The sequence below is a fragment of the Suncus etruscus genome, chromosome 6, assembly GCF_024139225.1.
Source record: "Suncus etruscus isolate mSunEtr1 chromosome 6, mSunEtr1.pri.cur, whole genome shotgun sequence".
NCBI classification, from domain to species: Eukaryota; Metazoa; Chordata; class Mammalia; order Eulipotyphla; family Soricidae; genus Suncus; species Suncus etruscus.
Window position 1 is genome coordinate 66,670,737 of NC_064853.1, and position 20,503 is coordinate 66,691,239.

The 20,503-nt window shown below is 53.8% G+C and overlaps 1 protein-coding gene across 1 annotated transcript; it reads right to left on the reverse strand.

The window, feature by feature from the left end:
- Positions 1–317: 317 nt before the first annotated feature.
- Positions 318–16,605, reverse strand: GMPS (guanine monophosphate synthase). Its single transcript, XM_049775227.1, has 15 exons — positions 16,479–16,605; positions 10,163–10,344; positions 9,686–9,800; positions 8,429–8,526; positions 7,491–7,594; positions 6,321–6,680; positions 5,746–5,897; positions 5,223–5,396; positions 3,760–3,865; positions 3,321–3,436; positions 2,360–2,485; positions 2,099–2,214; positions 1,347–1,477; positions 828–1,000; positions 318–442 (listed from the first exon to the last, which is right to left on the reverse strand). The coding sequence occupies exons 1-15, from the start codon at positions 16,503–16,505 to the stop codon at positions 341–343; spliced, it is 2,082 nt and encodes a 693-aa protein (XP_049631184.1). The 5' UTR covers positions 16,506–16,605; the 3' UTR covers positions 318–340.
- Positions 16,606–20,503: the final 3,898 nt, after the last annotated feature.

Sequence of the window (20,503 nt, forward strand, 5' to 3'; positions counted from 1 at the left end):
AAGAACCTAAATCATAAAATGAACCTCCTAGAACCTTCCAGACTTTAAACAAGACCCTAAGCTCTAGGCCTCAGGCCACACACTCTACAAGGCAGCAGACCAGCAAGGCTGTATCCAAATGGCCTGCGTCAAACCTGGGGAGGCAGGTCTTCAAAAACTGCTACAATGGGCTTGTCTGGGGCAGAAAACAAGCACAGGGCTGGGAAAGGTGGGTATGTCATCCATCTGTCCATCTGCCCACTGGTGGGGGGAGGTATGTATCTTTGTCCCTTGCATAACCCTTGCCCCTCTTGTGCCCAGGAACAAGGACACACATATGGCAAGACACACAAATACTTTATTATTCCCACTCGGTGGTCCCGGGGGGCTTGGATGTGAGGTCGTACATGATCCGGGAAATGCCTGGGATCTTCTTGATCTCGGCCACCATCTTCATCACCACCTGCAGAGAGGAAATTCAGCAGGGGCTATCCCAGAAGCCCCAGAGGCAGTGAGTGACCTACTCTGACCCTTTTCTGTGCCCAAGGGCAGATGTGCCACAGTCATTCAGTAACATCATGCAGATGGCAGGGTAAGTGCCTTGGGCCCAGCACAGCTGGACAGTGGCAATGTCCCAAAGTGCTTCCTAGCCCCCTGACCATCACTGGCTCCTTCCTCCAGGAGCTGGGGCTCAAAGAGGCAGCTGGAGTGTCCCCAAGCAGAGGTGGAGCTGTGAGGATTACCCCACAGCAGGGGAGCCAATCACAGAGTGTCTGACAGACGCTCGGGTCAGAGAGCTGGCATCTGTGCCATGATGCTCCTGTGTAGCATGCAGATGCATCTCTTACCTCCACGGGGATTTCGCTGCCGGGAATGGCGGGGACTCCCGTCATGAAGTCGCTGGTAATGAATGTTCGGATAACCACAGACCTCTGGCAGGAAGGCTGCTTCTGCAGGGGATCCCGGTCAAAGTGCAGTGGGGTGAGGATGACCGGCATCTGGCTGACCTTCCCAGCATGACCTGCAAGGCACAGACACTGGCTATACCATGGCAGCCATGGCCAGCACAGGGCAGCACATGGCCCCCACACAAGTTGCTTCCCCCACCTGCCACAAACATGGTTTCCACAGTCTACCCAAACTTGGGGCCACTTGGGGCAGGGCTGAGAGTGGGTAAAATGCCACACAGGGAAATCCAGCAAAAGCAGAAGTAGAAACTGAGATTTGGACCCTCTTGTCACTGAGTCACAGTGGCACAAGGGCCACTGTGGCTTTGCCAGTGGGTCATGAGTGACCAGGCTCCTGCAAGCACAGGAGGGGGTGTTAGGCCACGCAGGGTTCTGGGGGGCTGTGAGACTGTGATATACCTGACTCCCGGAGGATGTTGTGAGCCTCGAAGTCGGCCTGGCGCAGAGTGCTAAGAACACCCGTAGTCAGGAAGGTGGGGGTGACGTCAGTGGGTGGCTCCTTCACCAGGGGTCCAAATACATAAACCACCCTGCAGAAATGGGGTTGTGAGGTACTACAGCAGACACCCGTGGGAAAGAGACCAGGCCAAGTCCCAACTTGCTCCCCCCACCTAAAAGTTTCAGGTCACACCTACAGTGGTGGGGGTCAACCTCATGAACATCACCACAGGGAATCGGGCCTGACCCTGGGTTGTCCTGTGCAGTCCATCAGGCAGCCAGCAGGACAGGTGAAAATGAAAGATGATTCTGAATCCCAAAAGGACCACGCAAGGACAGTGAACCCACCAGAACAGCAAAAAGCCTGGCTCCCTGGTACAGTTCGAACTCGCCTCTATATCTTCAACACGTAGGAGATGGAAGTGAGACTACCTGAAGACCCACAACTTTCTCTGGACAAACCATGTCACCCTGAGCAGGGACCGACACAGAAGTCGCCCAAAGCGATCTCCAGAGCAGGGACTCACTGCCTCTTCCAGGAGGAACCTCTGTCCTCCCACTCCTTGTCTTTGGCCTTGTCTACGTAGCCAGCCCGCAGGCAGCTTTCTGGGTCTGCAGGGACTCGAGTAGCCTGAGCTGGCAGCAGCTCTCAGCTCAGCCACCGCCAAGAACAGGGCCAGGGTCCCTCCCCCAGGGAGCAGCATGGTACAAACCTGTTGATATTGTGGCACATTCGAGGGATGAGCCTGGCCAGGAAGATAAGTGAGTCCCAGTCGGGTTCATCCTTACTGGAGATCCCGCACACATAGCTGTAGGAGCGACAGTCTCCCTGAAAGCAAGCACAGTTTATGTACATGGCTGAGGGAGAGACACAGCTCCAGCCAAGGTACCCCAACTCAGTCCTTGTATTCCATGCAGAGCCAACCAAAGCCAGGATTGGGGCGAGGGGCATTGGTGGTGGAGCCTCAGCTCACCTGCACGCCAACTGTCTTGATGGGCAGCAGGAAGGCACTAAGCGTGTGTAGGCTGGTGATGTGCATCAGTTTCTCCTGGTCCTCCTCGGTAGTACAGGCCTTCACCCTCTGCAGCAGTGTGTGTGGCTGGGAGCAGAGAGCATTGTGAAGCTCGGGCTTGGCACATCTGCACCGACAGCACCGCCCACATTGCCAGAATAACCCATACTACTAGCACCGTGCTGTAGGTCAGGGCACTGTCCATATTGCTAACATCCTATGGGGGACCTGGCAAAGGAGTCACGCTGTTTCCTGCCAGCCTGAAAGCGCTGAAACATTCTGACCAGCCCAGCCTGAGGAGCTAGTGGCTATTCCTGCTGCTCCTGCACATGGAGCAGGGGGGACCCCACCACCCAGGCTGCCAAACTGTGTGGCATTTTCAGAACTGGGGACAAGCACTCAGGGGCCACAAAGAGCCACCGCATTTCTGAGATGCAAGAGCAGATTCTGCTCAGTCACTGCCAAGGCCTCAGATTCTCTGAATCAAGAGACCCCCCAATAGGCTTCCTTACTCCTGATGCAGCTCAGAACTTTTTTTTTTTTTGGGCCACACCTGGCGGTGCTCAGGGGTTACTCCTGGCTGTCTGCTCAGAAATAGCTCCTGGCAGGCACAGCGGACCATATGGGACACCGGGATTCGAACCAATCACCTTTGGTCCTGGATCGGCTGCTTGCAAGGCAAATGCTGCTGTGCTCTCTCTGGGCCCAGAACTTTTCTTACACACATGGACACAACAGTTCCTCCACTCCAGTTCCTAGCATTCATGAGCTGGTGTTAAACATGCCTTTTGTGAGGCCTAGTGCACACCATGACTTGGGATCTATCCCTGGCACTCCAAGTGGCTCTGTGCCAGGTGTGGCCCAAAACCAAAATAAATAAGTAAGACTCCCTGCATGCCCAAATTTCATTCAAAATCAGTACCTTTTTAACACTGGCAGAAAAATCAGCTACTATTTTCAAAATATTATTGGTTTCAGGAAAATCCTTACAAATGTATGGTTCTTCAGCACATATTACTCTGATGGCCAAGCCAGGACCTAAAAAGAAAGAGACAAAAGACTTAAGATACTCAGTTTAAAATGCAGTGTGAAGACATCTGTACTCCTGAACACAAAGTACTTCCCCACAAAATAAAACTGACTCCTCTGTTCTGTGCAACCTGGGGTACCCAAGAAGGTCCCCGGAACCAACCTACGTGATGAAGGAGCTCGTGCATCGTGAGCCAGGCCTTGGGCAGCTTCCCCCTAGGATGAGCTAGGATATAGGGGAGCCCAGGAGCAACAGCAGAAGTCCTGCTCCCAAGCTGCCGCAGGTCACAATCTGAGAACAAATCATGCCATCCAAGTCTGAGTAGTCTCACCTGGGAACGGGTGTCTAGAAACCAGCTCCTCCGGAAGGCCTAGCTCTCGGCCTAAAACTCTCACTTCATCCTTGTGAAAATCTTTCAAAGGTTCTATCACCTTCCCCTAGAGGAGGGGAAAAGGACCAATAAATACAAATAAGGACCACAGACAACAAGGAAGCCAAAAAAGCACAGACTGGTGTCTTGAGATATTAATCTGAAAAAAAAAAAAAAAAAAAAAAAAAAACAGTTTTTTTTTGGGGGGGGGGCTTTTTGGGTCACACCTGGCAGCGCTAAGAGGTTACTCCTGGCTCTGCGCTCAGTAATCAATTCTGGCAGACTCAAGGGACCATATGGGATGCCGAGAATCTGTCCCAGGTAAGGTAGACTGCGTACCTACCTAAGGCAAATGTCCTACCGCTGTGCTCTCTCTCCAGCCCCCCAAAACAGCATTTTTGTTGTTATATTTGGTTTGGGAGCCATACCTAGCAATGATCAAGACTTACTCCTGGCTCTTTTTTTTTTTTTTTTTTTTTTTTTTTTGGTTTTTGGGTCACACCCGGCAGTGCTCAGGGGTTACTCCTGGCTCCATGCTCAGAAATTGCTCCTGGCAGGCACGGGGGACCATATGGGACGCTGGGATTCGAACCGATGACCTCTTGCATGAAAGGCAAACGCCTTACCTCCATGCTATCTCTCCAGCCCCACTCCTGGCTCTTAGTAATCAATGTGGATGGTGTTCAGGAGACTATATGGAATGGCTGGAATAGATTCTGGGTTGGGGGGGCCGGGCGGTGGCGCTAAAGGTAAGGTGCCTGCCTTGCCTGCGCTAGCCTTGGACGGACCGCGGTTCGATCCCCCGGTGTCCCATATGGTCCCCCAAGCCAGGAGCAACTTCTGAGCACATAGCCAGGGGTAACCCCTGAGCATTACCGGGTGTGGCCCAAAAACCAAGATTCTGGGTTGGCTGTGTCCAAGAAAAATGCCCCCAGCCCTTGTATAAACAGCAGTATTTATAACCAGTTTTTACTCTATTTCCTACATGCTGATGGGAAGTTACATCACCTCCCTTCACTTGTAAACACATTTTACACTTAGCAGTATAAACATGAGTAAGTCAGCTGCCTATTTCCTGGATTTGAAGCAGGTCTTATGACAATCTAAGACAAGAGTGAGCTGGTGTTCAAAACTGGAGTTCTTGAGACTAGAGAAATGGCCCAGTGGGCAGGGCGCCTGGGGTCCCCTGAGCCTTGCCTAGAGTAATTCCTAAGCACAGAGGCAGGAGTAACTTCTGAGCACCACTAGGGTGGTTCAAATAACCAAAAAAGGACAAAGATCCTGCAGCTCCTGCAGGACAACCAGAGAGCGGGAAAGAAGGTTCTGACATCAGGGAACAAACAGGCTGGCCCTACACAGACAAGCTGAGTTAAGCGCACCCGGTCTTCTCTGCCCAGACCCACACCCTGGGGAGCCATGCTCACCTCCTCCCGAAGCTTTCGGATGAGCTCGGTGTCATTGTGGTGTGTCTTGATGAGATGGGCTTTGCCGCTGGCCATGAGGGACGCGCTCTCGATGAGGTCGGGCCGCAGTGTGCCCTGCGCCAGGAATACCTCCTCGGGCTTCAGGTGGAGCTCCCCAATAACCTCATTGGCGATCTGGGAAGCCCAGGATACGTGTCCACAAGACAGCAAACTAGAGCCATGGCCAGTGGTAGCACTGAACCTCTGTAAGCCTCATGCTCACATGCTTTCAGGAGACTCAGGGCTCAGATCAAGAAGAAAACTGGGTACACCTTATGAAGCACAGAAAGTGAGGCCCTTTCTACACTCAAGGAAGATGGAGGCTGCCCTGTATACATCCACAGAAGGTGGAGGCCTACATACACCCACAGAAGGCAGCAGGTGCCCTAAATACACCTAAAGAAGGTGTAGAGTGGCCTTATCTAACACCCAGAGAAGGAAGAGGGCACCCTGTGCACACCCTCAAAGGTGAGAGAAGAGGCACCTTAACAAACGTGTCCCCAATAATCTTCCGCTTCTCTTCGGGACTCGTGGTCATGTTCAAGGTCTTGCTGATCCTCTTCCTCGGGGTTCGATCCTCGTCAGATATGGGCAAGGTGGTCGTGCCATTGTAGAAGGAGTGGGCAGCATTGATCACTGTGGGGGATGGGCAAATGCCAGGTCAGAGGGGACACGGAGGGTCACGGTCCCCACACCATCACTCCCCCCAGCCCACCCCTCACTGTCCTTGATTCCTGGGGAATCTGCCAGCCCTTCTGGTTGGCCCAGAGCACCAGAACTTCCAAGTCCGGCACTGGGTAATCTCAACTCCCCTAGACCTGAGCCCTCCATTCCTCAGTCCCCAGGATGGATGCAGGTCAACAAAGCTGAAATAATCCAGAACCCCGGAGCCCCCCTACTGTGACCAGGACATAACACCAAACCTCGGGGAGCCCTGCCCAAACTGAGGAGTCCCCACTCAGCATTTCTAAATAGAGACAAGTTAAGGGCAGGCATGCATGCGTGCGTGCCTGGGGATGGAGCAGGGGACGCAGAGATGCCCATGCAAGCCGGAGCTACCTTTGACCTGGATGCCCAGTTTATGCAGTGCCTCCTCCACCGACTGGCTCTCGCGCTTCCGCATGAAGCCATTGTCGATATGCACGGCCAGCACCTGCTCCTGGCTCAGTGCGCGGTTCAGCAGGGCCGTGCACACTGTCGAGTCCACGCCACCACTCAGCAGCACCAGCACTTTGGAGTTGCCCGCCTGCTCCCGGATCTCGCGGATACACTCGAGCTCGCGGCGCTGCACAGTGAAAGTGCCGCTGCAGCCAGCGATGTCGTAGAGGAAGTTCTTTAGCACCACCTTCCCGTTCTCAGTGAGCCCCACTTCAGGGTGGAACTGCACCCCATAGAGCTTCTTCGACTCATTGGCAATGCCTGTAGGAGAGACCGAACATCCTGAGCCCAGCAGGCCAGATCACTTCCTTCGCCTGGTGATGGAGGGGCTTTGCCAAAAGTGCCACAAAACCCAGGGGGTCCAGCCCTGAACCTGGAGTTCAGATATCCAGTACATGCCTTCATACATGCACACAAGACACATGTATAACCCCAGCACTGTTCAAAGAGGCCACAGTGGACACACTGGATAGTTAGCTGCTCACACACTGCAATGAACATTTGTCATATGGGTGGGGTTGAGAGGCAGAGCAGAGCGACAGAAGCCATGGGGACAGGGGTGGAGAGACAGGGACCAGAGAGTGGGTAAGAATAAGGGCTAAGGGGGCTGGGATTGGTGGTGCAAGCGGTAAGGCATCTGCCTTGTGTGCACTAGCCTAGGATGGACCATGGTTTGATCCCCCGGCCTTCCATATGGTCCCCCCCTCCCCAAGCCAGGAGCAATTTCTGAGCACATAGCCACAAGTAACCTGAGTATCAACAGGTATGGTCCAAAAACCAAAAAAAAAAAAAAAAGAATGAGGGCTTGGGGGACTGGGCTTCCTGTGTGTGAGGTGGAGTTTTCCCCCAGTCCCAAAGGTCCCCCAAGAAGAACCCACAGTGTCACCAGGAAGTGGTTCAAAATGAAGTAAACTGTCAGGGAAGAGAACCTTGCTGAGCTCATTTCACTGTCCAGTTCCTTTTGAGAGCTAGGGTCCCTCACACCTTGAGATTTCTGGGAACCAGGAATCCTCAAACAGCAGGAAAGGAAGAGCATCAGTGAGAAGGTACCAACCAGTGCAGGATGCTCACCTGCCACGATGTTTCCAGAACGAGCAACGACCTTAAAGCCGTCAGCAACCTTGTCGACACTGTCTCCGTGAGTGAGCAACACGATCTCCTCCTTCTGCAGGCCCCTGAGCACCAAGAGGAAGCCACATGTTAGTCATGGAAATGGGCACATGTTCATGCACACACACACACACACACACACACACACACACACACACACACACACACACACACACATAAAAGTTTTGAATGCCCAAAAGCTAGCACAGTGGGGAACGAGTTGTGCATAAGGCTGACCTGGGTTTCATCCCAGCATCCCATTTTTCTGAGCTCCACCAGGTAATCCCCAAGCACAGAGCCAGGAAACTAAGCTTTGAGCACTGTGGAATGAATACTGCCCCCAAATGCTGAATCCCCAGGGGCCTGGGAGACAGTCAGAGGGCTGGGTGCAGTTTCTGTCTGCAGGAGACCCTAATCCCTAACCCACACTGCACAGGCCTTGAGCTCTACTAGGAACAACCCTGAGAACGGAGCTGGGAGCAGCTTCTTAGCACCACCAGGCATGACCCAAACTTAGCAAAAGAATGCACAAAAATGACCCAGAAGGTACATGGTCCCGGGACTCAGTTCCAGAGAGAACACAGAGGGTCTGTACCCCAGCTCTGTAAGAATTGAGAGCACTAGGGTCTGTATTTCCAGGAAGCTACTTTATTTTGCTTTGAGCCACACTCGGTGATGCTCAGGGGTTACTCCTGGCTCAGCATTCAGAAATTACTCCTGGTGGGGATTGAAGGAACCTATGGGATGCTGGGGATCAAACCCGGGTCAACTATGTGCAAGGCCAGCCCCTTGGCTGCTTGTGCTCTCCCTCTGGTCCTAGGTAGCCAAGTTCAAAGACCAGAGCCCAGAGATTAAGGCTCACAGCCATGCATGCACGTTCCCCACAGGGCCGCCACTACCTGAAGAGGGTGCAAGTGTTGTCCACAGAGATGCTGAAGACGCCGTCCTCCCGCACATTCTTCCTGTCCACCGTGCCCCCGAACACCTTGTTCATCATCTGTCCAGAGATGGGCTTGTGAACCCCCAGGCCTCTCCTCCTCACCCCATGCCCATTGCTGGGGACCACCACTGGCCAGCAGCATGGCCTGGTCCTGTGCCTGCACTGGCCACCCCCTATAGTCACCTGTCATTCACAAGGTGTCTCTCTAAGACCACAGGGAACACGGGGGTGGTGGAAACAGAGTGGGGGGGCAGTAGTGCCCAGGGAGGGGCAGGAAACCTGCAGGGGCCAGCACGGAGCAGAGATGTGTGAGAAACTGTACCTGAGCCCAGACATACATGTGTCTCCACGTCGGTAACACCTACTCACCACTTTCCCAGAGCCTGCACTGATGCTGCAACTGGGCCAGCCACACCCAGTATGGTACCCACAAACCCTGTCACCCAGCTCCCAGAACATGGCCCTGTTCTGAAATAGGCTCTAAGACCTCGGCTCCATCCTCACACAAATGCTTCAAAAGACTCAGATCCAACTACGGCCACCAAAGCAAGAGATCTGGCTCCTCTGACACCATTCATGCTGGGGTCACCAAACCCACTGCTCACTCCTGCACCCCGGGCACCTTTAACCTACAACTGTCAGGAAGAAGAGCTGCAGGGTATTGAGACAGCTGCTCCTCAGTGGCCGGGAGGTGAGGACAGCGTGGGGTCCAGGTGAGGATGGGCCCCTGTGAGGTCACCACCAATGGAGATGAGTTTAAATTGAAACATTACTCATCAGAAATGAATTCACATCACAGTGAATGAGAGAAATTAGGTGATTCTTAGAGCCTAAAAATAAGGGGAAGCAGAATGAGGTGGGTGAGAACAACAGTTCGGCCTGGACAGTAAGGGTCAGTGGCCTTCATCCAGAACAGCAAGGCAAACCAAGTAAGGGCAGGAAGAATCACACCAGAACTGCTCTGCAAGCAGGTGGCCATGGGAGGGAGAGAAAGTGAGTGAGACCCTAACAGAGTGGCCAGACCTCGGCACTTCCACCCCACTTCCCCAGAACAGGCCATGCAGCCAGAGCTCCACGGGAAGGGACAGCATGATTCTGGGCTCTTCCCCATCACCACAGAGAAGGTCCCACACACAACTGGGTGACACAGAAGAGGAGAGGAAACAGCAGGGACACTCCCCAGTGGGGAGGTGGATAGAGGGTGCGTATCCCATACCTGCATGCCATAGCATATGCCCAACACAGGCCTGCCGATGGTGAAGATGGCGGGGTCAAACCAGGGAGCGTCCTCAGCATACACAGAGTTGGGGCCTCCGGAGATGATGATGGCACTGTGGTTGGTGGTGAACATGGAGAGGGGCCATGAGGGAGGGTCTTTAACCCAGGTCCTGCTGGCTCCCTCCCTCCAGGGTGATGAAGTAAAGTTGCTCAGCAAAGCCAGGATGGGGTCACACAGGGGACACTGCCAGGGTGTTGGGCTGGGTCACATGGGCCAGTACCCCTGAGGGAGGGGGAGGGCTGGTTTCCTCACAACCCCTGACTCTGCCCTACTGCCACTCTCAGAAACTCATCTTAGACCTGCAGAAATGTCCCATTGGTAATTCTTCCCTGAATTAGAGGCATGAGAGGTGCCTGTCAAGCCCAGGTGTATTCTTACAGCAGCCTCCAACCTCTTGGACCCAAAGCCCCCTACCGGAAGCCCTGCTCCTTGATGGCGAAGGCCGGGGTCTCCAGTGGGAAGATCTCTGATTGCACAAATAGCTCTCGCACTCGGCGGTCGATGACTTTGCCATACTGTGCCCCGGCATCTAATATGACCACAGCGCCCTCGTAGTGTGGCCGGCCATCCTTGAGGTCCCCTCCTGCGTTCTCCAGCTGCAAGGAATAAAGAGGCACTTGGAAGGGGCACCATCCTCACATCCAGACTCAGAGTTCCAGCAAGAAAATGCACTAGGGCCTTATGGCAAACCTACGGCACGCGTGAGAGCGGTGACATGTGAAGGCCTTGCAGCTGGCATGCAGGAAGGGGTCTGCGGCGTGGCAGGAGGTGAGTGTGTCGGTGTCTGCTTTGCAGCTCACCAGGCAACAGGGCTGAACTGATCATTGGGAGGATGGGGTATTGTGCGGCAGTTTGGGCACTCGGGCTCAAAAAGGTTAGCCATCACTGCACTAGGGTCATCTCAAGGCAGCTGAGCAGAAGCTCCATCAGAATGGAGCCCAGAGGGGTTGTGAGGAGTCACTTAACTTGGGCACATGCACATGCGCGCACGCACACACACACTTTGAAACTCACCAACATGCACAAACTCAAGTCACTGTACAGAGACCTGCAGGGGGAGCGAGGCTGTAGCAAGAGCCAGTGATAGACAGCAGTCTGGCCCTGCCTAACTGTCACAACTCGTCATGTCATGCCCTCTAGATACATTATAAAGAGCTTACGGAGAACAGAGGTCACAGGAAAGTGCCCCCATGCATGATCAGAGAAAAGAAGACAGTACCAAGGACATTCCCCGTGAGCATCGTCAGGCACAGAAGTGATGCCATTGTGCTCCTCCCTTCAGTGCCACAATCTCCCCCCACTGTGCCTACAAAGCATCCTGAACAGACTCTCCACTCTCCAGTGAAGAGAGTGGTTGCACTCTTGGCTCTGTACTTAGAAATCACTCCTGGCAGGCTCAAGGGACCATATAGGATGCCAGGAAACAAACTCAGGTCTGCCCTCAATTGGTCGCATGCAAGGCAAATGCCCTACCGCTATGCTATCACTCTGGCCCATTTTCTTTAGTTTTTAAGACCTTCCCAGAAGTACTCAGGATTGACTCCTGGTTCTGTGCTTAGGGATCCCAGGAACAGAACCCGGAGTTGATGTCGGGCATCAATTCCAGGTAGGACACATGCAGGAAGTGCTCTGCCCACTATACCATCTCCCTGGCCTCACCCTAAATACAATTAGAATTCTTTGCTGTTGGGGCTGAAGCGATAGCACAGAGGTAAGGTGTTTGCCTTACACACGACCAACACAAGACGGACACCAGTTCGAATCCCGGCATCCCATATGGTTCCCCCCGAGCCCCCCCCCCCCCTCAGCCTGCCAGGATTACTTCTGAGCACAGAGCCAGGAGTAACTCCTGAGTGTCACTGAGTGTCACCCAAAAACCAAAAAAAAAAAAAAAAAAAAAATTATTTGCTTTTCCTTTTTGTTCTGGGTGAGCCATGAGCACAGAGCCAGAAATAAGCCCAGAGTACTTGTGGGGAATGACCCAAAAACAAAACCTGGGGCTGGAGAGATAATATACTGGTAGGGCACTCGCTCAGCTGACCCAGGCTCAAATCTTGGCATCCCATATGTTCCCCTGAGCCCTGATGAAATAAGTCTTGAGTAACTACTGGTGTGGTCCCTCACCGCCGCAAAACAAAGAGTTAAGGTAGGGAGAGACTCAAAGTTCAAAATCAACCTGGCAGAAGAAAATGATGCCCTTATATAGTGTAAAGCATTCATTGCTTTATTGATACATTTGATCCAAGAAGCTCTCAAAAAAAAACAAAAAACAACGGAGAGATAGCACAGCGGTGTTTGCCTTGCAAGCAGCCGATCCAGGACCAAAGGTGGTTGGTTCGAATCCCGGTGTCCCATATGGTCCCCCATGCCTGCCAGGATCTATTTCTGAGCAGACAGCCAGGAGTATCCCCTGAGCACTGCTGGGTGTGGCCCAAAAACCAAAAACCAAAAACAAAACAAAACATTGAAGTATGAGGCCCTCCCTGAACCTAGAAAAGGAGCTGATACCTTGAGCTGCAGGGCTGGGCCAGAGTCAGCCCATAGAACCTGCTTATATCTGTGGGCTCTGGGCTGGATCCCAGGGCCTTGAAAATACAAAGCAAGGGGCTGGAGCGATAAGGCAGCTGTAGGGCATTTGCCATGCATACTGCTGACCCAGGACGAACAGTGGTTCGATCCCCCGGCGCTCCATATGATCCCCCAAGCCAGGAGAGATTTCTGAATGCATAGCCAAGAGTAACCCCTGAGCATCACCGGGTGTGGGCCCCCCCAAAAAAGGAGAGGGGCGAAGATATAGCACAGCGGTAGGGCGTTTGCTTTGCACGCAGCCAATCCCTGACAGACGGTGGTTAGAATACCAGCAACCCATATGGCCCCCCTTGCCTACCAGGTACAATTTCTGAGCACAGAGCCAGGAGTAGCCCCTCAGCACTGCCAAGTGTGACCCAAAAACCAAAAAAAGAAAAAAAAATACAAAACAAGCACAGAACAAGTCTATACTTAAAGATTTTCAAAAGTCGGGGCCGGAGAGATAGCATGAAGGTAGTGAGTTTGCCTTGCATGCAGAAGGACGGTGGTTCGAATCCCGGCATCCTGAGCCTGCCAGGAGCAATTTCTGAGCATAGAGCCAGGAGTAACCCCTGAGCATTGCCAGGTGTGACCCAAAAACAAAACAAAAAAACCCTCAAAAGTCCGGGCCAGAGAGACAGCACAGCGGTAAGGCATTGCCTTGCATGCAGCTGATTCGAACAGACAGTGGTTTGAATCCTGGCATCCCATGTGGTCAGTCGGTCCTCTGAGCCTGTCAGGAGTGACTTCTGAGTTCGGAGCAAGGAGTAATCCCTGAGCGATCTCATGACGCAAAAACCAAACACCAAAAAAAAAAAAAAAAAAAAACTCAAAAGCTGGGGCCTGAGCTGTGGCTGTGGCACAAGCTGTAAGGCATTTGCTTTGCATGCACTGACCTAGGATGAACATCGGTTCGATCTCCTGGTGTCCCATATGGCCCCCCCAAGCCAGAAGCGATTTCTGAGCACATAGCCAGGAGTAGTCCCCGAGCTTCACTGGGGTGGCCCAAAAACAAAAGAAAAAGAAAAAAAGAAAAGAAAAGAAAAATTTTCAAGAGGGGCTAGTTGATAGCACAGAAGAGGAAATTTGCTTTTTACTCAGCTGATCCTGGATTCCATCCCCAGCACCTCATGGTTTCCTGAGCCCGACAGGACTAATCCTGAGTTCAGAGCCAGTAATAATCCCTGAACATTACTGCATGTAGTCCCAAAACACAAATAAACTTTTTAAAAATACAATTCTCAAAAAAAGAACTTGGAGCAAAAGTACAACAGGGAGGAAGATGTCTTGCACATGGTTGCCAGAGTTCAATCCCTGACACCCTATATGGCACACCCCTCCAAGTCCCAAGAGCCCTGAGCACCAACGGATGTGGCCCAAAAACAACATTTTCAAAAGACTCTTATGGGGCCAGAGGGATAGCACAGTGGTAGGGCGTTTGCCTTGCACGATGCCAACCCAGGATGGACCCTGGTTCAATTCCCAGAACCCCATATGCTCCCCACCAGCCTGTCAGGAGTGAATTGTGAGTGCAGAGCCAGGAGTAACCCAAGAGCACCGCTGGATGTGGCCCCAAAACAAAGCAAACAAACAAACAAAAAAAAGAACTTGGGGCCGGAGAGATAGCATGGAGGTAAGGCGTTTGCCTTTCATGCAGGAGGTCATCAATTCGAGTCCCATATGGTCCCCCGTGCCTGCCAGGAGCAATTTCTGAGCCTGGAGCCAGGAATAACCCCTGAGCACTGCCGGGTGTGACCCAAAACACACACACACACACACACACACACAACTTAATTTTCTTCAAGTGATAAGTTGACACCCCCACACCTAAAAGCAAGCAAGGTCACTTAAGGTTCCTGAGGAGTTTCGAAATCTCCAAGTCTAAGAACAGAAAATAATGAAAACCAGCCTTTTGAAACCACTGCTTCTACTATTAATATCTGAACAGACGCAACAAACCCTCAAATTGTAGGGAAAATGCCCCATATCTGACCTTCAGAAACTAGGTGCAACAGCATTATCCTCAAAGCGCTCCAAGCCAAGAACCACAGACAGTAGGGAGAGGCGCCTAGTACACAATCAACTTGGGTTCAATCCCCTGCAGCCCATATGGTTCCTGGAGCACTACCAGTGGTCAGAGCCAGAAGTAAGGCCAGAGCACCACAGGTGTGGGCCAAAGACAAACAAGAAAGCAAGCCCAGCACTACATGAACCTCTAAGAGCCCTTCCTGGGCCAACACAACAGGGGCTGCTAGAGGGCTCCTGGAGGGCCCGAGACAGAAATATGCCGACCCCCAATATCAGGAGACTCATTCAGGGATGGGGGCACCACACGCAGCAACGTCACAAAGGGCATAAGGTACTGTGCGGGGCATAGCCAGCGTTACTCCTGCGGGAGAGGGGGTGCTGGGGTGTAGAACCAGTGACTGGAGCAAGGTCACAGGATTTCCAAAGGCACCACCAGCAAGGATTCATCCTCCCCCAGAAAAATCTCCCCTCTAAATGTTCATCTGAGGTAATGAGCAGGATGCATGGCAATGTGCTATGTGTCTGCTTGTTCCTCGGGAGGTTTCTTTTTGTTTGGGAGCAACACCTGGCACTGCTCAGGGGTCACTCCCGGTAGGCTGGGGGACCATATAAGATAATGGGGACTGAAACCAGGTCTGTCTAGTGCAAGGCAAGCACTCTCTTGATTATGCTATCCCTAGGGCCCTCTTGAAAGGGTTTTTTTTTTTATCACGAAATCACACACACACACCCATGGCCCTGGGCAGACTTAAAAGAGGGTGTCTGGGCCGGGCGGTGGCGCTAAAGGTAAGGTGCCTGCCTTACCTGCGCTAGCCCAGGACGGACCGCGGTTCGATCCCCCGGCGTCCCATATGGTCCCCCAAGCCAGGAGCGACTTCTGAGCGCATAGCCAGGAGTAACCCCTGAGCGTCACCGGGTGTGGCCCAAAAACCAAAAAAAAAAAAAAAAAAGAGGGTGTCTTCTTTCAAAGAACATGGACACAGAGCAGATATGGCAACAGGGTTAGACCTGGGAGCCATCCTGCTGAGAATGTCTCCAATCCAGTTCACATCCAATCATTAAAAACAAAAAATAATTCTTCTAAAACATAAAGGGCTGAGATGACGTTCAGGGGCTGGAGTGACAGCACTGCGTGGAAAGGACTTGCCGTGCATGAAGCTGACCTGGGTTCGATCAAGAAGACCTGAGTGAATCAAGTCCCACCAGGAGTGACCCCTGAGCGCAGAGCCAGAAGTCAGACCAGAGTGCTGCCAGGTATGGGTCCCCAAACAAAATCCTCCCAAAGAAGGGAGACTCTCTTAACATTTAAGTTAAGCAAAATAGGACCACAGAATAAGCAGCCGACTGTCTGCGCTCCAGGGGACAGCCGTTTGCAAGTAAACCTTCCTGCTGTCGCTTCCTCAGCGGCCTCCGATCTAAGCACAGCTGAGAGCCTTTCCTGGGGTACGGGACGGGGACGCAAACAGGTGCCTCCCGCAGATCTAGGGGTGCACATACAGTCGCATCACCCCACGGGGCTCGGGAGACCCGGCGAGAGCCGGCCCCAGCCACTGCTTGGGAGGCGGCGCAGACACGTGCAGGCAGGAACGCAGACGGGTCTCACGTGGCTCCGGCTCCGGCTCTGGGTCTCCAGAGACGGGCTGCCCGCCTCGGGCCCACCTGGAGGGGGCTGCACACCCCAGGAGGCCGCGGGGGGCCAGGCCCGATGCGCGCACGCTGCTTCCGGCCGCTGTGCTGGCACCCCGTCGGTCCCCCAGAAAGCTGGGCACTGGGGCTCGGGGCGAGACCCGACCCCACCGAAAGAGGAGGCGAGAGCGGCCCCGGCCCGGTGCACAGAAGGGCCGAGAGTGCGCAGGAGCCTTGCAAGAGCAGGGACCCGAGCCCGCGCGCAGAGGGGCTCCGCGCACAGCGGGCAAGGGCCCGAGCGGGGGTCTCCGGCGGGCGAGGTGGGCCGCGGGCGCCAGGGCAGAGCTGGCCCGGCCAAGCGGCGCACGCGGCCCTCCGGACTCCGGCGACGGCGCGGGGCGCCACAAAGACGACGGGGGCCGCGCCAGGCCCGGGGCTCAGCCCCGCGCTCACCCTCGGGCCAGGCCACGAAGCCAGCCCGGTGTCCGGCCGGAGCTCCGGCACTGACCTTGGAGTCTCCGTTGCACAGCGCCATGGGGCCGCCCGGGAGGCCTCGGCAGCGGGCCGCTAACACCGCGCGGCGCACCGTGCGCGCAGGCAGCGCGGCTCTCAGCGGCGCGGGAGGAAGACTCGGCGCGCGCCGCGGCCCCGCCTCCCTCCTCCCGCTTCCGCCCGAAGGGCCGCCAAGGGGCGGAGCCACAGCCGGGATCCACTGGGCGGCTGCAGGCCCCGCCCACTCTCCGCCTCCCAGCCCGCGTGGGCGTGGCTTGCGCCAATGACTCGCCCCAGGGAGAACAAACCTGTCCGGGTCGACCCGCCCGACTGAGCAGGCCCGCCTCCTTGGGGCGGGGCGGGGCGCTGATAGCACCGCCCCTTGCATGGAAAACTCTCCAATGGCACCTAGGCGTGCGGCTTACAGCCCCGCCCCCAAGACCGGAACCTCTCCGACTGCACCTGCTCGCCTACGTGGGGCGGGCGTTCAGCTTAGGCCCCACCCCTAAAGGAAGACACCCGCCCACCGTGATGTCATCTTTATGGGCGGGTCCAGTAGCGCCTAGCCCCGCCTCCAAAAATGAGCCAGCCCTCTAGGTACTAGAGTCAGAAAGAAAGGGGCGTGGCCTGATGAGTCTTGTCCCGCCCCCTCACGAAGCCCCGGGAGGTCCGACAGCTTCCCGGCCGGTGTAGGCCGTGGCCACGCCAGCCTGGGAACCCGGACCCCAACCGCTAGCTAGCCTCGCACCCCCGCTGGGTCAGCCCGCCACCCGTCCGGGAAGACCAGGCCTCCCGAAGGCTCTTTGTATCGGGCGAGCCAAGCCGGCTTCCCCGCTTTCAGTCCAACCCCCCGTACCGCGAAAGCCAGAGGCGAGGCCACACCGTGTCCTTTGGGGACACTGAGGCTCGCAGAGGCACGTCCCGGGCTGGAGGAGCAGATAGGACAGGCCGCTGGGAACGTGATGACGGGGCAGGAGGACAGGAGCTTCGTGGGCCTGAGACACTCCCCCCCACAAGTGTCCACTTACTTTATCCTGGACTGAGAAATGGAGGCTTGAACTTTCGCAGCCATGGAAACCGAGCCTTTCTCCCCCGCGGTGTGCGCGAACAATCTGTGCAGGGCCAATCAGGCGCCTCATCCTTTAAGTGGAACACGGAAGGCTGAGCTGGTGGGAGGCATTGGCTGGACCCCCGCAGCCCTGAGAGCGTTCCACATGCACTCGAGCAGGGTGCAGCCCTGGGCAGCAGGAATGATGCAACCACGAAGGCGCCTGCAGTTCAGGCCTATCCTGGTTTGGCCTGAGCACTGCATGGGTTTCCTGAGCACAGGGCTGCGATACTTTCGGGTTCTCAGCTCTCTTAGTGTCACTGACCCCTCCCCCCCCCCCAAGTGCATCACAGAGCTGTTGCTTTCCGATGCTCCTGGCCCCCTTTGTTTGGAGGAGGCAAGGGCTTTCGTCAGAATCTCCCCTTCTCAGTTTACTCTGAGTTGGTGTTTCCCTGTGGCTATGATTAAAAATAGAGACATGGAGCTGGAGATACAGCTGGGAGGGCTCTTGCTTGCCTTGCATGTGGCCCACTCAGGTTTGATCTCAGGCATCCCATACGGGTCCCTGAGCACTGCCAGGAGTGATCACTTAGCATGACCAGGTGTGGCACAAAACCAAAACAAGCCAACAAAAAGTACAGAGAGACAACAGTACAGGAGTAAAGGACTTGCCTGGCACATGGTCCCCTCTGGGTGCATCCTGGTCCCACATGTACCACCAAGGGTCACTCCTAAGCATGAGCCAGAAATAGGCTTGAGTGTTAGAGAGCAAACAGCTTCGTGACTAAGGAAATACCAGGAGCCCACAGAACTCAGGCAAGCAGACTTTATTTCTGACTCGCCAGGGCCATATCCTTAGAGAGATTGACCCCTGCCCAAACTTTCAAGCAGCTTATCTACTCTTCAGATCGTTCCATTACTTTTTTTTTTTTTTTTTTGGTTTTTGGGTCACACCGGGCAGTGCTCAGGGGTTACTCCTGGCTCTATGCTCAGAAATCGCCCCTGGCAGGCTCAGGGAACCATATGGGATGCCGGGATTTGAACCACCGTCGTTCTGCAAATGCCTTACCCTGTGCTATCTCTCCAGCCCCTCCTCACATTTCTTGTCGGTTATACAATACTACAAAAGGTGATATTTCAAACATTCCACAGGTACATAAATTTTAGTTTACACCATACAATCCCCCTGACCCCTCCCTGATGCCACTCTTATTTCAGTTTACATTCCGGTGGTCTGTTTGTTTCTCCTTGAGAATGTTTTAATCCACCAGGATGGGGATCTTTGGGAGAAGTCTGGCCATCAGGGTCTCAAAGCTATTTTATAGCCTTGAGCCAGCAACATGTTGCTAAAAGCAAAATCAATCTTTACCTGACTACTTCCTATATTTCACAAGCACATACAGCTGTCTCTTATCTTTTCGGGCCAATCTGTAGCTCACTGGCATCAGTGAATTGTTTCAGTGAATTGTTTTACTGCCTAGCTGCTGGGGTCATCAGAGCTGAGAGGCCTGAGAACCTGGGAACAGTAGGACAGTGAATTTAGAAATCTGAAGCTAACAGCATGGCTAAATCTAATAAAACTACAAGATTACCTATACAAGTTTTCTTATTTTCCTTCATTGAGCAATGCTGGGTGTGGTCCAAACCATACCAAATTTCTATTTGTTTATGTATTTTGATTACACAGAGAAGGGGATGTTCTTAGCAGTGCTGCAGGCACCATGTGGGTGTGCGGGAGGGGCATGCTCAGACCCAAACTCCACATGCAAAGCCTTGTACTTTAACCTCATCTGCACCCTAGCAAGGTGTTTTGTGGTTTTTTTTTTGTTTCTTTGGTTGGTGGTACTTAGGGCTTATTTCTTGTTTTGTTCTCAGGAATCACTCCTGGCAGTGCTAGGAGAACCATAAGTGTCGTTTGTGCAAGGTGAGCACTTTAGTCCCTGTGCTCTCTAGTGCATGGCACATATCTCAGAATTTTATAATGGCTGCCTCTACTCCCAGGGTGAACTCCAGTGTATGGCTGCTTTGGTCCTTGGAAATGTAACTGATTACCAGCCTCCAGTTAGTTCACACCATATCACAAGCCCAAGTTATCGTGCATGACAGTCTCTACACATGTATAGTTTCTGTGTAGAAAATTTCCTCACAGCGGCCAGAGAGATAGCACAGCGGTAGGATGTTTGCTTTGCACGCAGCTGACCCAGGACGGACAGTGGTTCGAATCCCGGCATCACATATGTTCTCCGGAGCCTGCCAGGAGCGATTTCTGAGCGCAGAGCCAGGAGTAATGCCTGAGCCGCCGGGTGTGGCCCAAAAACCAGAAAGAGAGGAAGGAAGGAAGGACGGAAGGAAGGGAGGGAGGGAGGGAGGAAGGAAGGAAGGGAGGGAGGGAGGGAGGAAGGAAGGAAGGAAGGGAAAATTTTCCCGCAACTCTGGTCTCTGCACAGAGACCACTTCCTCTTTTGGAGGGGAGGAAGGAAGGAAGGAAGGAAGGAAGGAAGGAAGGAAGGAAGGAAGGAAGGAAGGAAGGAAGGAAGGAAGGAAGGAAGGAAGGGAGGGAACATTTCCCTACAACTCTTCCTCTTTTGTGGGGAAGGGTTCTCAAGCAGGATTCAGTGGCCTGGGTGACCCTCTCCCATATTCTTGGCTGATGAACCTGAGGGCAGGTAGCTTCCAGGACCCTGAAGCAAACTGAGTGGAGAAAAAGCCCTGGAGGCACTTGCCTTGCACAAGTAGATGGGCCTTCATTATGATCCCCAGCCTCCTAGGAAGGAACCCTGGGTGCAAAATCCAGAGCATCTGGGTGTGCCCCCTCTCTCCTCCAAAAACTGTATTTGGAGATGTGGCTCAGACAAAGGGCAATTTAGCTGGCTTGTATGAGGCTCTGGCTCCCATCCCAGTACTATACCACAAAATAAACAGATGAACAAAGGTTAAGCCATGTAAAGATAATTGTCACAAACACTGAGACCTACCTTCCTCATAGCTTCCCT

Coding starts and splice junctions, on each gene's coding strand:
- GMPS (XM_049775227.1), bottom strand. CDS start 16,505: ATGGCGCTGTGCAACGGAGACTCCAAG. Junction 8,527..9,685: donor GCATATGCTATGGCATGCAG/GTATGGGATACG, acceptor ATCTCTGGACAG/ATGATGAACAAGGTGTTCGG. Junction 2,215..2,359: donor TCAAGACAGTTGGCGTGCAG/GTGAGCTGAGGC, acceptor GCTTGCTTTCAG/GGAGACTGTCGCTCCTACAG.